The 20,000-nt window shown below is 46.0% G+C and overlaps 1 protein-coding gene and 1 long non-coding RNA gene across 2 annotated transcripts in view; one reads left to right on the top strand and one right to left on the bottom strand.

The window, feature by feature from the left end:
* The window catches only part of LOC135821739 (leucine-rich repeat-containing protein 15-like), a 120,944-nt gene that overhangs the window by 11,790 nt on the left and 89,154 nt on the right, over positions 1-20,000 (top strand). Inside the window, exons 2-3 of the mRNA XM_065334737.1 lie at positions 368-489; positions 10,648-10,719. Coding sequence (XP_065190809.1) covers positions 368-489; positions 10,648-10,719 — 194 coding nt within the window. The remainder of the gene's footprint in view (positions 1-367; positions 490-10,647; positions 10,720-20,000) is intronic.
* On the bottom strand, positions 4,135-8,416 carry LOC135820626 (uncharacterized). Its single transcript, XR_010554145.1, has 3 exons — positions 8,244-8,416; positions 5,917-5,999; positions 4,135-4,700 (listed from the first exon to the last, which is right to left on the bottom strand). It is a non-coding gene; the product is annotated as an uncharacterized LOC135820626 (long non-coding RNA).

Here is a 20,000-nt window from a genome sequence, read left to right as displayed (position 1 = left end):
GTGGATTTCTATAAAAAATATTTCAACATAACAATGTCTGGTAATTCAAACCTCACTTGAAATGGGCATATTTCCTTGGGGTTGGATAATTGGAATGCCCAATTATTTAGAGGTTTTTCCTGGCATATTAAGGTTTGATTTATATAGACTATACCTATTGGTTCGGTTGTCCCTACTCTGTCTCCTCAGCGTTCATTTTCTCATCTTGTCCGCAAAATCAGATTTAGCATCCTTGTGTACGTATACAAAATATGTTCAGGTAATTTATAACACTGCTGTGTTGTATTTTTGAGTTTCTAGCAGGAGCCGTAACGTTTTCTGTTCTGTTCTGGTTGTGCATCTGGTCATTTCCTTTGGATATTCGCAGCTCTTATCGGTGGCCGTGATTTATATGGTGCTAGCTTGGAGTGAACCTTCCAATGCCTGTGGAGACGCAATGTGTACATGTAGCAACGGAGTTCTCTTGTCGTGCCCAAACGTTGCATGGCTGTGAGTTCTACGTTGTCTGTCGTTTGAAAGCTTCAACGTACAAATTTCAAATCAGCAATAGGAAATATTCAGCACTTGTGCCCATATTAGTCTTAAAATTGAACACTATTCAATGATGGGGTTAATCATTTGATCCTTTTGAATGAATGAATGAATGTATGTATGTATGTATGTATGTACTCAATCTGCGGACAGACCTGTTTCGTCCTTTGTGGACTCGTCAGCGCAGCACAGAGGAAATGAGGCCGAACCAGATTTAGCAATGGAAATAAAAAATTCCAATCAGGCCCGAACGTACCTTGCCAGAGTGCTCAAACTGACAAGTCAGTGAGCTCTGCATATGTATGCATGTATGTATATTTGTTTGAGTTCGCAAGTAGACACAGGCTAGAAGCCCAATTACATTGAAGCGAATGAAACAAGTTTTGATGCAGATAAACTAAACTCGCGTTCACGTCAAACATGAGTGGACCTCAGCTCACGTCATGAACGGGAGTTTCGACGCCAAAATTTGCCACGCCGACGTGAAATTTCACGGTGTAGTGCAGAACAACATGAACCGAAACCTCTCCAATGTCTCCGTAATCGTTGCTGTATATTCTGGCCAAAGTATACTCTGAACAGTCGGAACAAAGGAAACAAAAGCATATTCCCTATGTGGTGCAAGGAAACAGGCTTGAAATTGTGTTGAATGCTTGGAGAAATTCGGGCAGTTTTGCCATATTGGCAATTGGCAAAACCACAAAAACCAAAACCACAAAAAAACCACAGGGTCACACATAGAAACAGGGCAAACTCCTACTTTAGCGGGAAAAAAAAATGAGAGTAAGGGTTGGTTCACATATCTCCGGTACACGCCGGGAGTCACCGGCGGTGGGCATCTTGCAACCTCTCACTGCGCGTTGCGATTATGTGAAGCAGTGCAGTTGTAGGAAAATCATACTGTGCCCAGCTCTTGCGATCTGCCCCGGCGCCGATCCCGAAGAATTTTGACCAAAAGTGGCTTGTGCACCGTTCGAGGTGGTGATCGCCGGTGCCGGGAGCCAGACATTGTGAAAATTGCAAACCAAAACTCATCCTAAATTGAAGCTAAAGATGAGGTCCGTTCGCATTTCTTGCAGTCGTTTCAAGGTGGCAAATTAAGTCAGCATACCAACCCTTCCTTCTCGGATGATCTGCTTGACTGTTGTGCGACTTATGAGACAAATACAATTGAAATTAATAGAAAATACGAAGGATACATTGACAAGTTTGTGTGACTTTTTCACCGTTTGCACGCATAATTTCACCACCACCGCTTACTAGGCTGCAATAAAAGGTGTAAAAGTAGTTTCATGATGTCCAGTAAAGGGCAGCTCCGAGTGGCAATCACCGAAAGACCTTGACCTACTGAAAAAACATTCTGTACTGCTTTTTAGTAGATTTGGTACTCGAACCGTATGCGCAACGGATTGGGGGCTGGCTCACCGCAGATGTCTTGCGATGTCTTGCGGCGCTGATTTTTCTTATGTGAACCAACCCTAACAAAATCATATGGAAAATAATCGCAAGGGACCGGCGGCAAAGTTGGACATTGCCCAACTCTTGCGATTTGCCCCCACATAGATCCCGTAGAATTTTGACCAAAAGTGGTTTGTGAACCGTTCGTGCGGGTGATCGCCGGTGCCTGGAGCCAGACTTTGTCAAAATTCCAAACCAATATTTGTCCTAAACTTTCTAAAATTGAAGCTAGAGAGGAGGTCCATTCGCCATTCTTGTAGTCGCTTCAAGGTGGCAAATAAGTCAGCATACCAACCCGTCCTTCTCGGATGATCTGCTTGACTGTTGTGAGACTTATGAGACAACTACAATTGAAACAAATAAAAATACGATGGATACATTGCAATTGGCAAGTTCTTGTGACTTCATCAACGCTTGGGAGCATAATTTCGACACTATTGCTTGCTGCTTGTAGACTGCAATAAAATATGTAGAAGTAGTTTGATGATCTCCAGTGAAGGTGGCAACGAGTGGCCATCACCGAAAGACCTTGAACTACTGAAGAAACAAAGAATTCAATTGGCAAACCTGTCGTAGCTCATGGGCACGTTCTGTACTGCTTTGTAGTAGGTTTGGTACTCGAACCACATGCGCAACAGATCAGGAGATGGCTCACTACCGATGACTTGCGATGTCTTGCAGCGCCGATTCTGCTTATGGACTGTGGTGCATATGGCACGAAGAATGAACGCAGTCAATGACTACATTTGTATGGCTTTGTTTACATCAGAGTTTTCAACCCGGGCGCGTCAGGCGAAATAGCACGTCATCGTACATTTGAGATCAGCGGGAAGAAGATGACGACGTCCACTAATTTAGTATCTGTGCACACGAATCTGCTGTGTGTGTGTGACTCTGTGTGTCAGCTATGGCATCATCTTCTGTGGTTCTATGCCTAGCATGTAGGTCTGAACCATCCTGCAAAGTTTGAATGACGTAGGGTGAGCGATCGCTCCGCGAAATTTACTTTTCGAAATTCTCTTCATAGTATATCTTCAACCATTGAAATTTCGAATTTCGTCGTATTTTTGGCTGAGAGGGGTGGCTTGCAACCTCGATATGGCTTGTTCCAGGCATGCTTTGGAGCCATCTTCTGTTGAAATAGTGGCGGGAACCTGCCCTGCAACTGTTCCAACAGGAAATTAATCGATCCGAGAAAGCGCGAGTCCGTGAAATCCGGTTGAAAATGGAGTATTTCAAGCCTTTCCAGACGAAGATGGAGTTCTTTTTGGAGATGGATGCCGCTGAGATGGCAACAGATCTCTGCCCCCTGGCTTTGCCAGGACTGATTTGTTCCATCGTTTTCTTTTGTGCCTTTCGTGATGCTGGCAGCGGCATGACACTTGGGAAGCCTGTGGGAAACGTCCACATCCCCCACAGGCTTCTCATTCACTGGCACACGTGCCATGAAGATACCACACCACGGTCGGAGTACATAGCTGCTCTCAACAAGACACTGAACTGTAAGTCAGAATGTATTTCTATTCATCTTGTCTCTGAACAGGGCAAATGAAATTTATTCATTCTACATGTATTTCATTTTCATGTCATTATAATGCAACAGGTGGCCACATACTGGATAAAAAGAATATAGCTTTGCAAGACAGACTATTCAAGAATATTTCGAGGGTAAGATTAATTGCATTTATCTTCAGGCCAGATGTGAACCCACAGACACGCACTACATGGACACACACACACACACACACACATACACACCACACACACACACACACACACACACACACACACACACACACACACACACACACACACACACACACACACACACAAACCATATACTAGCCCGTCACAAGAGAAGCACGCAAATCTGCAAATGCACTGGATGTGCAGACTTGCGCGTGCAAATACGAGCACACACACCATATACACGCCTGTCACAAGAAAAGCACGCAAATCTGGAAATGCACTGGATGTGCACACACAGACGCGCGCCTACACACACACACACACACACCATGTACACGCCCGTCACAAGAGAAGCACGCAAATCTGCAAATGCACTGGATGTGCAGACGCGCACGCACACACATCACACACACACACGAGGGCATGCACACATATAGCAGTACACCGGTGCCGTGATTCAAATTGAACAATAACATACTTAGAGAAGCGGGCCACAGTGAATGAAACAATAATGGTGATTTGCATGCCATCTATTCATAAGGCTCTTTTGTCCGTATGTGCATGCGGGCATGTGTACATGTACAGGTGTTTGCAAAGTATTGCAAGAGTACCGGTGGAGATAAGAGAAAACGAATATATAATGGAGAATGCAACATGGTTATCTGTGCGGAAGAGATCATTTCGACGAGGGATAAGATGGAATCTCTTACCATGCAACTGGACACAGCAAAGAAACTAAATGAAGCGAAAGAGCAGGAGCTAAAAATATTATATGCACAGATAATTGAGGAGAGGAAACACGCCGAACAAAAAACACAATTAACAGAAAAGGCGAAAGAATTCACGGAATTCGCCAACACGGGAAAGCCAGTGCATGAACTGAGAATAAGGCAGCAACAGAGAAAAAAGAAAGAAATACAGAATATAGCTCCAAAAGCACTATGGTTCTTGGAATCGTTCGGCTTCCGCCTAACATCAATGGATGTTACTTGCACAGCAACTGCTGAGAATGTGTCGGTGACCTTCGACAAGGAGAACATTGATGCAGAACCAAACGCAGCAAACACAGCAGCAACATTTGAAGACCGTTATGAAAAACTCAGTGAACAGTCCAAAACCGATATCAAAAAGGTTCTCTTCCTTTTAGATAAATTTTCAGGCAGTGATGAACTGTATCACGAATTTACACAGTTGTACAACAATATGCCACGGTCATACATGGTTGCCCATTATCGACGAAGAATGAATGCCTCATATGATATCCTGAGCCTGCCTGAACCATTTGAGGGAACAAGAATGGAGTTAGCCCCATTATAGGCTGATGACATATGTCGTCTGTTTGCGACTGCCAACATTGAGGAGCCAAGCAATGAAACCGTGACAGTGAAGATCAGTGGTGATGGAGCACAGTTTTCCATCACATCAAGCTTTGTATTGATGACGTACTGCATTCTCTTCGGTGCTACAAATACTCAAGCAAGTAGCAGCCATATGAGTTTCGCTGCCCTCAAAGGCTCGGAGACGTACGAGACACTGAGGGACGGGTTCAAGGATGCGTGGACGGAAATCAATGCCCTTATCAAGGTAAGCAATATAACCTACTTGCAGCATCTATGTTGTTGCTTTTATTTGTCACTAGATTAACAGGCAGGAGAATGTCATTCTTAGTATTGCAGGTTGGGCGTAACTGGGCTCCATATTTTTAAGATTGTACCTCATGCTACTGTATAACTGTATTTTTTTTTTTTTTACTAAGGCCACAGCTTCCAATCATGACAAAAAAGGGTTATAAAAAAAGCAGTATTACTGTATTACTAGCAGTGCAGTCAAACTTGTAACCAAGAGCGGTAATGGACTCATTCACTGCTATTGTCAGCATGTGTTTAGCTTTTTAAATTACATCACAGTGAATGCACAAAGGAGATGTGTTTGCATTGCTGTGTTCCATATCTTCTCACAGGACCCGACAGTGAAAATTGGAGACAAAACTGTTCGGCTGAACATAGTCTTTGCAGCGGACTATAAGTTTCTCTTGCTCACAATGGGCATGAACAAGGCATCCGCCCGCTATGCGTGTGTGTGGTGCAAGGTGGCTGACAAAGACCGACATGACATGACAAAAGACATCAGTTTCTACAACACCGGACCAATGGCAAGGACGCATACTGACATGACAACACTTTACAAGGAGAAGACAACAGACAAACGACTAGGAAGCCACCAAGCACCACCACTCACCATTGACTTGACAAATGTCGTATTGGATGAGCTGCACTTGCTGCTACGTGTCGTGGATAGACTACTTGGCTGCATAATCTGCACTGCGCAGGCGGAGGATCAAAAACAAGGGGAAAAGAAACAGTTGGGCACTAAGGTTAAGTGCATAATGGCAACCATCAAAGAACACGTATACACTCCTTTCAAGATATGGCTTAAAAAGAACGAGAATGGTCAAGACACTTCAAGTCTGGACTGGACGAGTATCGATGGCTGCATCAAAAAGAAACTCCTCGACCGGCTGCCGGAGCACTTCCCCACATTTATGGATGCAGAAACAGCAGTGGCAGTGAAGGTATGGTTCCCATGTGCATGCATTAGAGATCGAAAGTATCGTCTTAAATTCTAGCCTACTGTTATTTAACTGAAATGCTATACCAGTAAGAGGCATTTAGTGGCATGACGTTTCGGAAACTTTGAAGCTGGACTGTATATCTTTCTAATTAACGCTCAAACCCACAACATGCAAGCAGTCCTTGGCCACCTGGATTGTAATTTGGATAAAATCAGTTTTTGTGGTGTAGCCAAGGACTATTTCTGTGTTGCGGGTGGGACGTTAATTAAATTCCATAACAATTATGTATTAATGTGCGTCTTTGATTTTGTAACATGAATACCTAGGTTGCGAAATGCGGTGGTGGTGCTAACATTTATGCGAAACCTGAAACTTGAAATACTCTGAATGAATGATGTGTATGTTATTTTCCTGCTTGCCTTCCTGTAGGACTTGTGGATAAATTTCATTAGCGTCCATGACCAACTGTGCAAACATGGCTCTACCGCAACTGACACGTCCACAAGCGCAAAGGCGTTTATTAACAAATTTACGGCTCTGGGTCCGGTACACCAGTCATACTTCAAAGCCAGAGTCACTCCGTATATGCACTCGATGGCGTATCATGCCCCAGGAATGGCTAAAAAATATGGAAGTCTGAAGCTGTTCTCGGGACAGGGCGCAGAGAAAAACAATTCGGACAGCAAAAGTTTCTACAGAAGCTGAAATCGCCATCATGCCGCAGTCGATATCTTGGCAACCAAACGCCGCCTGCATGACCTGGAATCAGCTACCGACCACAATGGTGATCCAGTAGTCCGTGCTAAGAGGCACTACACACAGAGGAACGCACCACAGTAACTGCCATTGTGCTCATCAAATATAATGTAAGAACTGTTTCTGTCTTGCGGCTGGGGCGTTGATTACATTCCATGACAGTCACCCCGATAATATTAGGACCATGCAACTAACTTCCCTGCACTCTGTTCTGGTTGTGGGCTTGTGTACTTTCATGTGTCAGTGTGCGTCTTTGATATTGTAACACGAAGTGCGACATTGGATATAATTTACTTCAAATTCTGTGTGTACTTGTTGGCTAATACCTGGGTTGCGCAGCGTAACTTGAAATAATCTGAATGAATGGTGTATATGTTATATTGCTGCCTGCCTGTCTGTAGGACTTGTGGAATCAGCGGCCGACCACGATGGTGATGCGATAGTCCGTGACAAGAGGCACTCAGTGACACGCAGAGTACCGCGGCAGTAACTGGCATTGTGCCCATCAATAAAATATATCGTAAAAATAAAATGAAATTATGACTTCTGGTGTGCGAGTGCTTGTCAAAGTATTACAGATAAGGTGAAGTTTGAGGAGCTGATTTTATAACGAAAAATCATGCTGCATGATTCCTTGTTGAAAATATTTTTTACAAAACCAGAACTATTTTTCTCAACGTGCACAGACAGTTCCTCTATGAATAAACTTTTCTGGGGAACTATATCACGTCTGGTCCACTGCAATACCCAGTCTTCTGTTCCCTTTGACGATGACGAACAGACATAGACCTAACTTGCGTCCCTTGCCCATGAGTATTCAAACGCATGAAAATGAATGGGGGGAAATGGGAAGTAGACAAGCTAGGTAAATGGACAACACAATACTTGGAAGAGGGAGTTTCAGGGTCAGTACAAGGGAACAAATGACGAAACATAGGACCAGACATAGGGACAACAAAGGTTTGGGGATGGGGCGACGATAGACACGCATTGATGCGCCCACACAGCACAGAAGCAAATTCTGATATGGCTGTCGCTGGCGGGGCATCGGGGGACAGATACTCGGCCAGAAGTTCTGGGGTGAGGTGGTGACGAGGTTCCCACGAAGCTTCCTCCATGCCAAAGCCCTTCCACTTCAAAAGGAATTCTTTCTTTCCCTATTCAAACATGCAATGAAGCCGGGTGGCAACTAAAGTAAACAGGAAATCAACATCTCTGCTGAGATAGAGAAACTCACACTTACATTGCCATCCCCGCAGCCGACAACAAAGTCCACGGCATACTCCTCCGGCGCAGCTGGTTGTGGTGACGACTTCGCACACTGGCGAAGGTCGACATTGGGGCTGGCAAGTCGCCTATAAAAACCCTCCCCCCGGTCGCTTCTCCTCGTCCTCTCCATCATTGGCAGCAACAAATTACTTTCCAACTACATGTACTATCTCTTTTCTCTCTCTTCCACTACTAAATTTCAAAAATATTTTAGAAAGAAGATGAAAAAAATCCTTCGCTCGATCAACGCGAAGCATTATTTTGATGACGTTGTGCAGTGAAAAATGTGAAACGCAAATTTTTGTGAAAAAATGCGTAACGCCGACTGACCAGCAATTTCGCCTGACGGAGATTTCAAGCCGCCATGTACACAATGAATGGCGTGTTTACATGACGCATTGCCCTTCACCCGGGTTGGAGCTCCGCCCAGGGTTGATTTCAACCCTCTCCCCCCCCAAGGGGGAGGGTTGTCGTGCAAAGAAACAGGATCCGAGAAATCATACTGACGTACCTCTGTGCTTATCTCACACCAGGTTTGAATAGCACTGCATATGCAAATTTCGCGCGAAAGGATTCACGTGACCATACCGGACTCTAGAAGTAGCTCAGTGGTTACAGTCTGTCCTGCGCACGGATTCGTCAACATGTACCATTGAATCTTGTCCCTGTAGCTGCACGTGGTTCTCGACCTCGGCGTGGTCGTCCACCAAAGTGTCCAGTGCAGTCTGTGTCTGAGGTGGACTTGTCCAAGTCCGCTGTGGATACGCTTGCCGACGCCTTCTCCTTTTCGTCGGGCGGAGGGCTGGAGCCAACCCAATCAACAGTCAACAAGAAGAAGAGACCGATACGGAAACCACCGAAACTGACATCTGGACAATCGAGCCCCGGACGAGTCACCAGAAGTCAATTGAGCAGACGAATTGATGACGAATCAAAAGAACCAATACTGGAAGTGACAACAACGGTTAATGTGAAGAAACGAGGTAGACCACGGAAGCAGGACAGACTGGACGTGGAGCAGCACACAGATCTCGACCGAGGCAATCGGAATTGCAGGGACGCAGGGCGTAATGGGAGAGATTTGCAAGCGGCAATATTGGAGGTGACAACGGCCAAGTCGTCGGGTCAGGGAAACGGTACCTCGGCAATCAAGTGTCACCTGTCGGGCAGTGCTAGTTGTCGTGAGTGGTATTCCGATGATGTATTCTCTGTTTTGTCGCGTGGTAGGTCTTTGTTACATCTTGCCGTGTTGGAAGCTTTGTACATACGTAAGTTAGACCCTGAGCTTTGTGTTCAGAAGGAGAATGTGTTGTCTTTGCAGTTGTTTGGCACTGTTCGTCTTGAAGGTGCGAAATAGATCTCTTGATATTTCTCTCTTTTTCTTGTCACTACGTTTTTGTCACTTATTGGATTTACATGCTGTTTTGTTGATTCTTCACATCTATTTTTTCGTGTCACTTCTACACATAAATGGAGTGATATATTTCTGAACTTCTTTTCCTTATAGTTGTAGTCTTTTAGCTTATTTCCATCATTCCCTGTAGTATTTGGCAAGAAGGGAACGAAAACATTCAATACTTTGACACATGTCCTAATTGGCTGGTGGTGACTCTTGCGTAGATGCATGCGTAGACAATACTTTTTTTGTAATAATAATAATAATGATGGCGGGGGGGGGGGGGGTGCGCACCACAAACAGGCAATGGCGCCTCCTTTTATATATGTTAGCGACATGTGTTGATAATAGTAATGGGAAGTAATGGGAAGGGGAGGGGTATCAATCACAAGTGAAAGAAGTCACCGAAGGTAACGGAATAATGTATATTAAAGTCGGGGGTTGAACCAACAAGAAATGTAGAAATGAAAAGGACATGAAAAGGACATAATGATACGAGCTAAGAGTATTTCTTCACCACTGTAACTATATTCTATATACAGTCAGAAAGTGCAACAACTAGACACAAACCTGAGAGAGTACTGAGCCATCTTGAACCGTGGTTTGACCGTATTGTCCAATGGTCTTGCCAGTATCGTCATCGAAATGCATGAACATCCGCCAACGTCTTCACAGCGGAGACTTTCAGCTCGTGCTTATCTTGGTTGCGCTCACCTTCCCGTCCTTATGTCATTTCTATAACTTAGAATTTTCCAAGTTGGAAGGCTGTTGGAGTGCGCATCCAAGATGTGCTAGAGCTGTTAGCCAGTTAGTTGTGAAACGTCAATACCGTCGGTCAGTGTCGTGCACTATTATCGCACGAGCTGATTTTTTTAGTAACTGATGGTGTTAGTGGACAGAATAGAATAACTTGTAGTTCCTTGGTCCTTTGTTTTTGTATAAAATATCGCTTCATTGTTTGCTTTGTTGCATCTAGCTCGGTGATCCAAAACGGTGTGACGAATGTCAGTGCCTCAGCATTTGAGAATAACACGAACGCTCAGTTAATGTAAGTCAATTTTCAACACGAATCTCACTCTTTAATGACAATCCAGAGTACAGTCGCCCCTCTCTAGTCCGGCACCTTTTGCAACGGCATTTTCTGCTGGATAAACAAGGGTGCTGGATTATCAAATCCTGCCCTCCAACCCGGCCCACCTGTTAACATACATGTGTGTGTCGTACGTCAAAACGTAGTGATTTCTGTGTCAATCCAAGGGTGCGTTTGGTTGGTACGATCTAGAACAGGATCGAACAGCTGGTGCACATGGAGCAGCCTCATGCCAACCAAACGCTACTCCAGAAACAGAGCACATTTTTGTGGAAAAATGTGCCAAACTTGGTGCATTCTTCAAAAATTAATGTGTATGGGTCACCATGGTCACTTTGTACGGTACGACGAGTCCAACCCAAAAGCGTATGCACGTGATCATTTGGGACCAAAATCGATGTTCCCGCCAGGTTTCACTGTGAAAAAGTGAAACTGCTCGGTCTGCTCCGGCCTCGAGGCCGGAGCAAGCAGAACATGTACTGGCCGACCCAGAACAGGTGCAGTCCCAACCAAACGCGCTGTTCTGGTGAATCCTGTTCTAGTTCGTACCAACCAAACGCGCCCCAAGTACTTTGTGGAATGCATGTCTCTGTAACATACATTTGGGAATATCCCAAGTGTATATTACATGTGTTGTGTATGTTACAATGCTAGCTGACGGTATGCGGTGTACAACTGCTGGATTAGAAAATCGAATTATGTGCAGTTTGAGTGATTTGTGAAAAGAATTCGGGTTGACACACCCATTCCCATAGCGCTGCACATCACATCCGAACCAGTTCCGTTATTTTTACGTTTCGGCACTTGGCCATCGTCAGGTAATAACAATGAATACCGTGGAAGCCACACAAGAGCAGTATATACGCAGAGTGTAGCGCCAAAAACATGCGAATTATGTCACCTAGTATGCAAAAGGGTCACAGATGAAGCTGCAGGAAGCCTCAGCCCTTCTTCAAACTTGAGTGATTTGTTGCAGAAAATCGCTGCTGGAGGCGGAATTCAAGTGCCGGATTAAAGCGTAGAGAATGAAGTGAAAAAAATCCGTTTTGCCAGAAAGTGTGCAGGTTTGCAAGGGTGCTGGATAAACAATTGCCGGATTAGAGAATGTAGTAACTATGTGATCACGATAGCTGACACCGATTGAAAACGATTTGCGTTTACGCGACAACGAAATACAACCTAAACGGAACGAACTCGTTCGGGTTTACTTTTATCGTTTACACGACAACCATACCGACAACCATACCGACAACCATACCGACAACCATACCGAAACGGAACGAAATGGAAACGCACGTCAAAGTGTTTTGAAACGTTTTCAAAACGTTTTCGTTCTCGTGTAAACGGTGAAAACAGTGAAGACGATTGGACACGGAGAGCGGTCATGGAAACCATCCCGTGCTGGAGTATATTTCGCGGGAAATACCCAATCCTTGCGACCATCAGCACGTACCAACTCCAACTAACGTGTTACTTCCGACCCTTGCGCCAAGTCAGCACGTGCTAACTCCAGCCTGATCGCCCGTTGTCCATTTTCATGTAAACGGTTCAAAACGATTTGCCGATCCCGTGTAAACGGTTTGAAAACGATTCGAGGCCAGCCCGTTTTCGTTCCGTTTCGTTTCATTTCATTTCGTCTTCGTGTAAACGCGGCCTTATTCCCATAGCAATGCAAAAGATGCGGTACATGTACTGTACCGCATCATCAAAGACAGCTGGTCACCTTAGGGGTCGTCGCAAAAGTTTTTTGTCGTCCCTGAAACGAACATGATTCATTTGGGGGGGGGGGGGGGAGGGTGTGCGAGCCAAAATCGCAAGTCGACCGACACTGTACATACGACATGTATATGCATGTGATTTTCGTCGTCCAGCCTAGCAAGCTGTGTTCGTTTCAGAGGAAGGGGAGGGGGTCCAAGTACGAAACGAACGATGTTTCAGGGACGACAGAAAACTTTTGCGACGACCCCTTATTCAAATAGGGCTTTCAACTGCAAATTCATAACGTGGTTGTTGTCAAAACTTTATTCTCACAGTCCCCTAGTGACCAATAAGAGATAATGGTGTGAGAGAGGAGAAAGAGTGATGAAGAATTGGGTGGGCAGGGATCAGTGACAATGTGTACGGGCAGGGTGGTCACTACACGTACACAGTGTCTGCTCCAGCGCCGGGTGAGCCGGGTAATCCATCCGGTTGGGCGGCGCTTGGACCCGGTTGAAAATATAGTACCGGGTCACCTGTGACCCGGTTGGTACTTTACACTTTCGAACTTTGAAAGGACTGACTACATGGTTTGTATCGTTGTATGTGTCAGATACTTCTTCTTCTTTCATAATTTTCTAATTCCTGCCCTCTCTTTTCTAAATGCGGCTTATCCATTCGCCTTTAGATCATTGGGCGTACATGTGTACCGGGCTCCCACCCGGTTGAAATGGTTGCGCCAGGTACACGTGCACCCGGCTGTCCTACAATCCTGGAGCAGACACAGGAACATACAGAGTTCTGGAACAGCAGGGATATCTGGGATTTGAAGAGAGTGCCAGAAGGGATTTCGCGAAGCTGGGTGGGCGAGCAAAGGGTTAAAAGTGATAAAGGACATTGTACAGGTATAGTGTACAGGGGAATGGAGACAGAGATCAGTGCGTCCGGTCTGGAGTCCGACCTAAGGTGTGGAAGACGGCCAACATGGTTTTAACCCACAAGCGATCTTCCCGCTCAAACCTTAAGAACTACAGGCCTGTATCATTACTGTGCATAATCTCGAAAGTCATGGAAACTCTTGTAAACAGACGCATCGTAAACTATTTTGAGGACCACCATCTTCTCACGCCACACCAGTTTTATTTCGCGGAGGCCTCGGAACATCGGACGCTTTGCAAGCTCTCCAAACTGCCTGGGAAAGCGCTGTGCGCTGTGGAGGGGCGACTTGTTTCCTTGCTGTGGATATCACAGGAGCGTTTGATCGTGGCTCACATGTCGGCCTCCACCGCAAGGTCCGTAGCCTAGGCACCGATGGCTTGCCTCAGAGATGGCCGGCCTCGTACTTGGACACCCGTTCCCTTCAGTGCCTCGTTGGAGGGCGGACGTCAACTACGTACACGACATCCACTAGAGTCCCCCAGGGAAGTATTCTTGGACCAACGGTTTTCCTGGCGTACGTCAACAACACGCCAGGTTTTCTCGCTGACAGCACTAGCTTGGAAGCTTGTGCAGACGACACGACTTTGCACAGCTTAGTCACCTCCCAGCAGACCCGAGAAGTCGCTGCGCAGTCATTGCAGGTGTCCATTGACCGACTGCACGAGTGGGGCCATACATCGAAAGTGATTTTTTGAACCCACCAAATCCCAGGCCATGACAGCCACCCTCAGACGCGCCGGCGTAGATCTCCCCGCTCTCCTGTTTGATGGCACACTAGTACCTGAGACAACCAACATCACCCTCCTTGGTGTGAAGATGGGTGCCAAGTTGACCTTTAGCGATCACCTACGCTCCATAGTCACCCGTGCACGCCAACAGTCTGTGGTCCTGAACAGAGCCGCCCACGTATGCGCCTCTTTTGTGGATCGGAGCTGTGCAGAGTCACCTCAAGTGTCTGAACAATGTTCAGCGCCGCGCACTGGAGTCTTTCGACCCTGGTGGACACCTAACCATCCTGGCCTTCCGCCGTACTGTTGCCTCGCTTGCCTGCCCGAACCAGCTGCACTGCTTGCCTGGTCCTCCGCAGCTGCTCTCTATGTTGCCACAGCGCAATATCTCCTCTACCAGCCCCAGAAATCACAGCGAGCATGGTATTGTCAGTGGCTATGACCACCAGGTCCAACACCAGCTGCCTACATCTGCCCCGCTGACACTGAAGCCGCCCTCCTGTCCCAGCCTCCACACAGCAAGAGAATGCAATCATTCAAAAAGAATGTTTATGACAAACCATGTTGCTACGGCGTTAAGAACGGAAGGGGAACAACTTGAAAACAGAGCAGAACCGAGGAGAAGCAAGAGAGTAGCAGAGGCACGGCTGAGACAAGTGGAGAACACAAAGCAAGGAGACACAGGAGGAAGCACAAGCACGGCACAGAACGAATCAAGGAGAGGGAAGCAGTGTCACGAGGAGATGGAGACTGATGACGGCGGATACGAGGACGGTGGAATGGACGGGGGCATTGGAGTGGAGGTGGAGGATGAGAGTAGTGATGAGGAGGAGTTTGATGTTGGCAAGAGGAAGTGTACAAACATTTGGTGTCCAGTCCAGAATGTCGTAAGGTGTTTGACGATTCCTGGTTTAGTATTATTCGTTGCCCACGTTTCTTCAAGCAATTGCTGGTGTTGGAAGCTGTGTATATTCGTACTCGGGACCCTGTGCTATGTAAACAGACAGAAAACGTTGTATCACTCACACTCTTTAAGTAATACACACGCACCATTAAATTCATTCCTACAGTATCACATTCATCTGCCACTACCCTTCTCACATACACTATATTCACACATCGCAAAGGTGCAAACTTCGCTTTTTGTACTTGTTAGCTGCTGTATTTCTACCTGAAACCATATTAGCTACATGTATATAAGTGTGTTTTAGTTTTTACATTTTTATATGACGGCATTCCACTGATGACAGTCACAAGAAAACATTATGGAACTTGACTTTCTTCATTTCACTGTTGTTATGAGTGCACAATTTATCTTATTTATTGCCATTTTACGACTATTGTCTCCTCGTCGATTGTTATCAAAAAAAGAGCTGACTAATTAAATAACTAAAGCAGAAGAGGGACTTGAGGCAATATGTAGGACCAGTGCAATTTGACGAGGTTTCCGATCATGACCTGGGAATAGTTTGGAGTAACAGAACAGTCAGAATGCCCGATGACCAGTCGACAATGTCAATGGCCACCACGAGAAAAAAAAAAGCACTGTGTGCTACTATGTAGTACTGTACCAGAAAACAATCCCAAAACACAATGCATGGCACCTGGTGTGCATGTCATGAATCTTTTGGCAAAACCATTATCTATTTGGCTTGGGTGCACACGGGAAACACGTTTCAGTTACTCATACTCGGTCACGACCGCTGTTCATCCAGCCCTTGCCGCTATCGCAGTGCTCGCTGTATTCCGCAGTACCGCCCTTGTACTCATGCAGGAACCTGAACTTCTTACTGGTAATATTGGGCAGAACTGCCCGTTTGATATGCGATGTATTGTAAAACGGGTAGCGTATTTTGCGGTTGTAAGTCGACCTTTTATGACTAAAAATAGAAGTAGAAAGGGTGGGGGTCGACTAACAACCGGGATTCGACTTATAAGCGATAACTATCAGTATCTTACAACAAATGACCTGCACTGCCATTGTAGCGTTGGCACACTGGTGACTTCAAAGCGTATAGTGTGTAGAGTATAGCATATCCCGTACGTTACTATATCCCCGTACGGTAGCGTATCCCCGTGCATTAGTGTACGGAGTTTGCCTGTGCATTAAAGCTGCTGCTCACGATTCTTTTGTTGCCAGTCAGTTAATTTCATTGTCAGTTAAAGTTGCATTTCACTTCAGTTCAATGTGTAATATATACCAGTGTGTTCACCGAGACCCTTGTGCATTTTTTGCCACCGAGAGAGACTGCGGCCCGCTACATAATTGGTGGCAGCGGTGGTTAAAGTCAACTTTGTCAGATTCGACCCCACCTGTCTTACATTGGTAGCAATGGTGCTACATAATTGGTGGCAGCGGTAAATTCATTTAGTTTCCTTCTATACCTAACTCTGTTACTTTACACGATTGCACCATGTGTACACATTTTTGCCAGTTTATTGGCCTTTTTCAAGGATTGGGATGTGATACCCTCCTTTAAGGAATGTTTACATGATTTGTTGATGTGTTAGTAGCAGGTAGTGGTTAGTAGGGCTTCGTTGGGTGAAAAGTTTAGAACGCAGAATTGAGACCTCCGGATATGGGGGTCGACCTAATAAATTAACCGGGGTCGACTTACAACCGGTAAAATACGGTAACTATTGCGATGTAAAAATGTTTGCGAATTTTGCGAGAGGCCCCGAATCGTAAATATTGAGCTACGCGAACTCGCGCCATGTAAAGTTCAGTGCAAGGACTGACTCGAATGTGTCGTATATGTACATTGTGCTCTGTAATTCTTCATGCCTGTACTGTGTACATATGTGGTGCGCAGGCCATGTACTGTGTAGACTTGAAGCACAAGCCGCGTCATGTAGTAGTAGTGCTGGACTTTTCGGGTCATCTTCGCGCTACTCGACTCGATTGAGTCCCGGTCCCAGTGTCTTCTGTTTCACATTTTTGAGCGAGCTTCTGATTGTTTTGTTGGCCAGGATCCTGAGTAGAGAGAAGTATTAGTACCGTAAAGTACCGTTGATCTGCCCCCTCTCTAATTCCCGCCCCCTGTCGATTTTCTCCTTGTGAAGCGACTTCGGCGTATGCAACGAAGTACGATGTTGAACCGACGCATGCACTGCTGTACACAATATTCGCCAATCCAGGATCAAAATGTGCACAATCCAGCACATTGAGTCTGATCCTCTACGTTGTTGTACATCGTACTGCACTTGACAGCCTTGATCTAATTCCCGCCCCCCCCCCCCCCCTGCCAAAAACCCAGCTGGGAAGCGACATGGCGGGGGGCGGATCAACGGTACTTTACAGTAGTAACGCCTTCGCGAGCGAACAAAGCAATGTCTCTTGTAACCTGGCTGAAGAAGGCAGGCGATAAGCCTCAGGAGAATGCTATCATTATCGATGATGTCAATCTACTACTTCCCAATCCGAATTCGGAGGTAAACGACGAGAAAAGAGCCGAAATATTGGCTGCAAATAAAGTCGTGGCTCGAGCAGTTGTGCAGGACGTGCAGTCGAGAAAAAAGCGGTAGCAGAACCATTATGACGATGAGCTTAGAGCTCGTATTGGACGACATGCCGCTGAGTACGGAAACAAAAGTGCTGTGCAAAAATTCAGCTAAGAGCTGGGCGAGGACATGGGCGAGAGCACGGTTCGTAATTGCAAAAAGTGATACAGTGCGAAGGTGAAAGAATGCGGCCATCCTGAACAAGTCAGGTCTCTTCCACGTTTGAACCCTGGGCGGCCAACTCTGTTGCCAGATCACATCGAGTCCGCTTTGTCTGACTATAAAAGTGAAACTTGGACAGAATGGTGGTGTTGTCAACCGGACAATTGTCTTGAGTGCTGGAATGGATATGGTAGAGCACCAAGACAAGCGCTTGCTCCGTAAGTACGGTGGCACCAGAAGGACTAGGCACAGTCCTTCATGCAGCGTGCAGGGCTAGTGAAGCGAACGGCGACTAAGGCAGCGAGGACGAAGTGATGGTGGTGGTGGTAGTGCGAAAGAGAGCTCTGTGCCAGAAGTTTGCAGCTTAGAGAGCATGTGTGGGCAGGTGTGTGTTTACCGCCATATTGCCAGGTGTATCTTTACCATCATATTCATCACCCATAAGTACAGCTGCAGTGGTGTATTCAACTTCATTCTCCCGAGTCAAGCTCCATATGAAGACATCCAAGAAGAAGATTGCCTGATGAGTCCAACGGGGACAAAACGTACGTCGCAATCAAGCTATGTCGTTGCTGTGTCATCTTCTATGTGCCATGCGCTACTTGATGTACCAGCCTGCTATGTCGGATACCGCCAACCATGCATCGACGAGGCGCCAAGCGCGAACTGATGGTGGTGGTGGTGAGAACAAAAGTTCTGTACCAGAACTTTTTAGCTTAGAGAGCGTGTGTGGACAGGCGTATGTTTACCGCCATATTGCCAGGTGTGTCTTTAACACCATATTTATCAACCATAAGTTCAGCTGCAGTTGTGTCTTCAACTTCAATCTCCCGAATAACAATACTATTACAGGTACTAGTATGTGACACTCTTGATCTCACAGGCTAGTGTTGAAAATCAAGTTCTTGTGACATTGTTGATGCACTGTACTGTAATCCACGTGACGAGCATCACAAACACAAATGAACAACAGCAATAACAAACAACACCAAATACCTGGTGGATAGCTAGTCATAGCTCGTAACATAATTATTGTCCTTCTCCTCTTTTACCATAATTAAATTGACGCACCATCCGAGTACAACTATTTAAGAGAGCATGTCTGAGAATACCAAAGTATGTGTGCAAGTGGATCTCTCCGATTTCGCTCAAAATTTGCAGGTAAGTTCCCTTTGGGGTGTGGATCGATTATGCAAAGCCCTTGAAAAAGTTTTTGAAGGGAACCTTGAAATTTGCATACCCCTCAAAAATGGCCGAAATATCACATTATTTATGGGTCTAGAAACGAGTCACGCCACAGCGGATACGAACAACCTATGAACAAAACTCCATCAAGCCAACATTGCCTCACCTTAGATGAGTTCCTGGAGCAGTACCGCTTAGCCACGCCAGCATCCCAGAAGACGAGGTCCATCACCCCCTGACGCCACAAATGATCGTCTTGAAAATAGCCAATTTACAAGCGCTGGCAAAACAGCCAGCTACGTCCTCAATTGGCCAGAACTATACACCGGCAGATAGTAGAACACCTCTTCTAGCGCTGAGGACATGTCCCCCATCTTCCTTTTGGGGTTTTCTTGAAATAAACTTTTTTGAATTTTTCCACTCGACCACGATGAAATACGGCCAAAGTCATACCTGCGCAGGAAAGCTCGCCACTCCGCGACGTCTCCTCAGCAATTTCTACTCCAACACTACTCCCAAGGCCGCAGAACGAAGTGTAGTGTTGACTCTGACAAGGAAAAGCAGCGGTGATCACTTGTCACTCCAAACGACAAGCTTCTCCTTGCGCCACCAATAATTTTTTGTGCGACTGTTGATGCAAAAGTGACTGAAGGCCTGAGCGCAGTTTTTGAATTTTATTGCGAGATGCACGGTGAGATCGCGTGCTCTGTGACGTAGGATGACGCTTCCTGCATCACGTTACGCGGCCATCGATCGCGAATGTGCCTGGAACGCTACTCGGAACAGACCATGATGGCAGAGGTAAGATTAGCTTCATTTCCTGCTTGAACTGCTGAGAACCCCCACAAACTGTCCTAGGAGTGTTGCAATGGCAGCAAGCCGGTGAAATATGCCCCGTAAAGCATGGAGAGTTATTCGTCTTTCACACTTACCTCCTGCAATCCCGAACATAGTCCAACAGTAAAAGTCCCTTGTTTTCATGTCGATGCTCGACAAAAGCGACTAGCTCGGTCCCTTTGTGTTGAC

The sequence above is a fragment of the Sycon ciliatum genome, chromosome 7 (genome assembly GCF_964019385.1).
Source record: "Sycon ciliatum chromosome 7, ocSycCili1.1, whole genome shotgun sequence".
NCBI lineage: Eukaryota > Metazoa > Porifera > Calcarea > Leucosolenida > Sycettidae > Sycon > Sycon ciliatum.
This window is presented reverse-complemented; position numbering and strand designations above follow the sequence as displayed.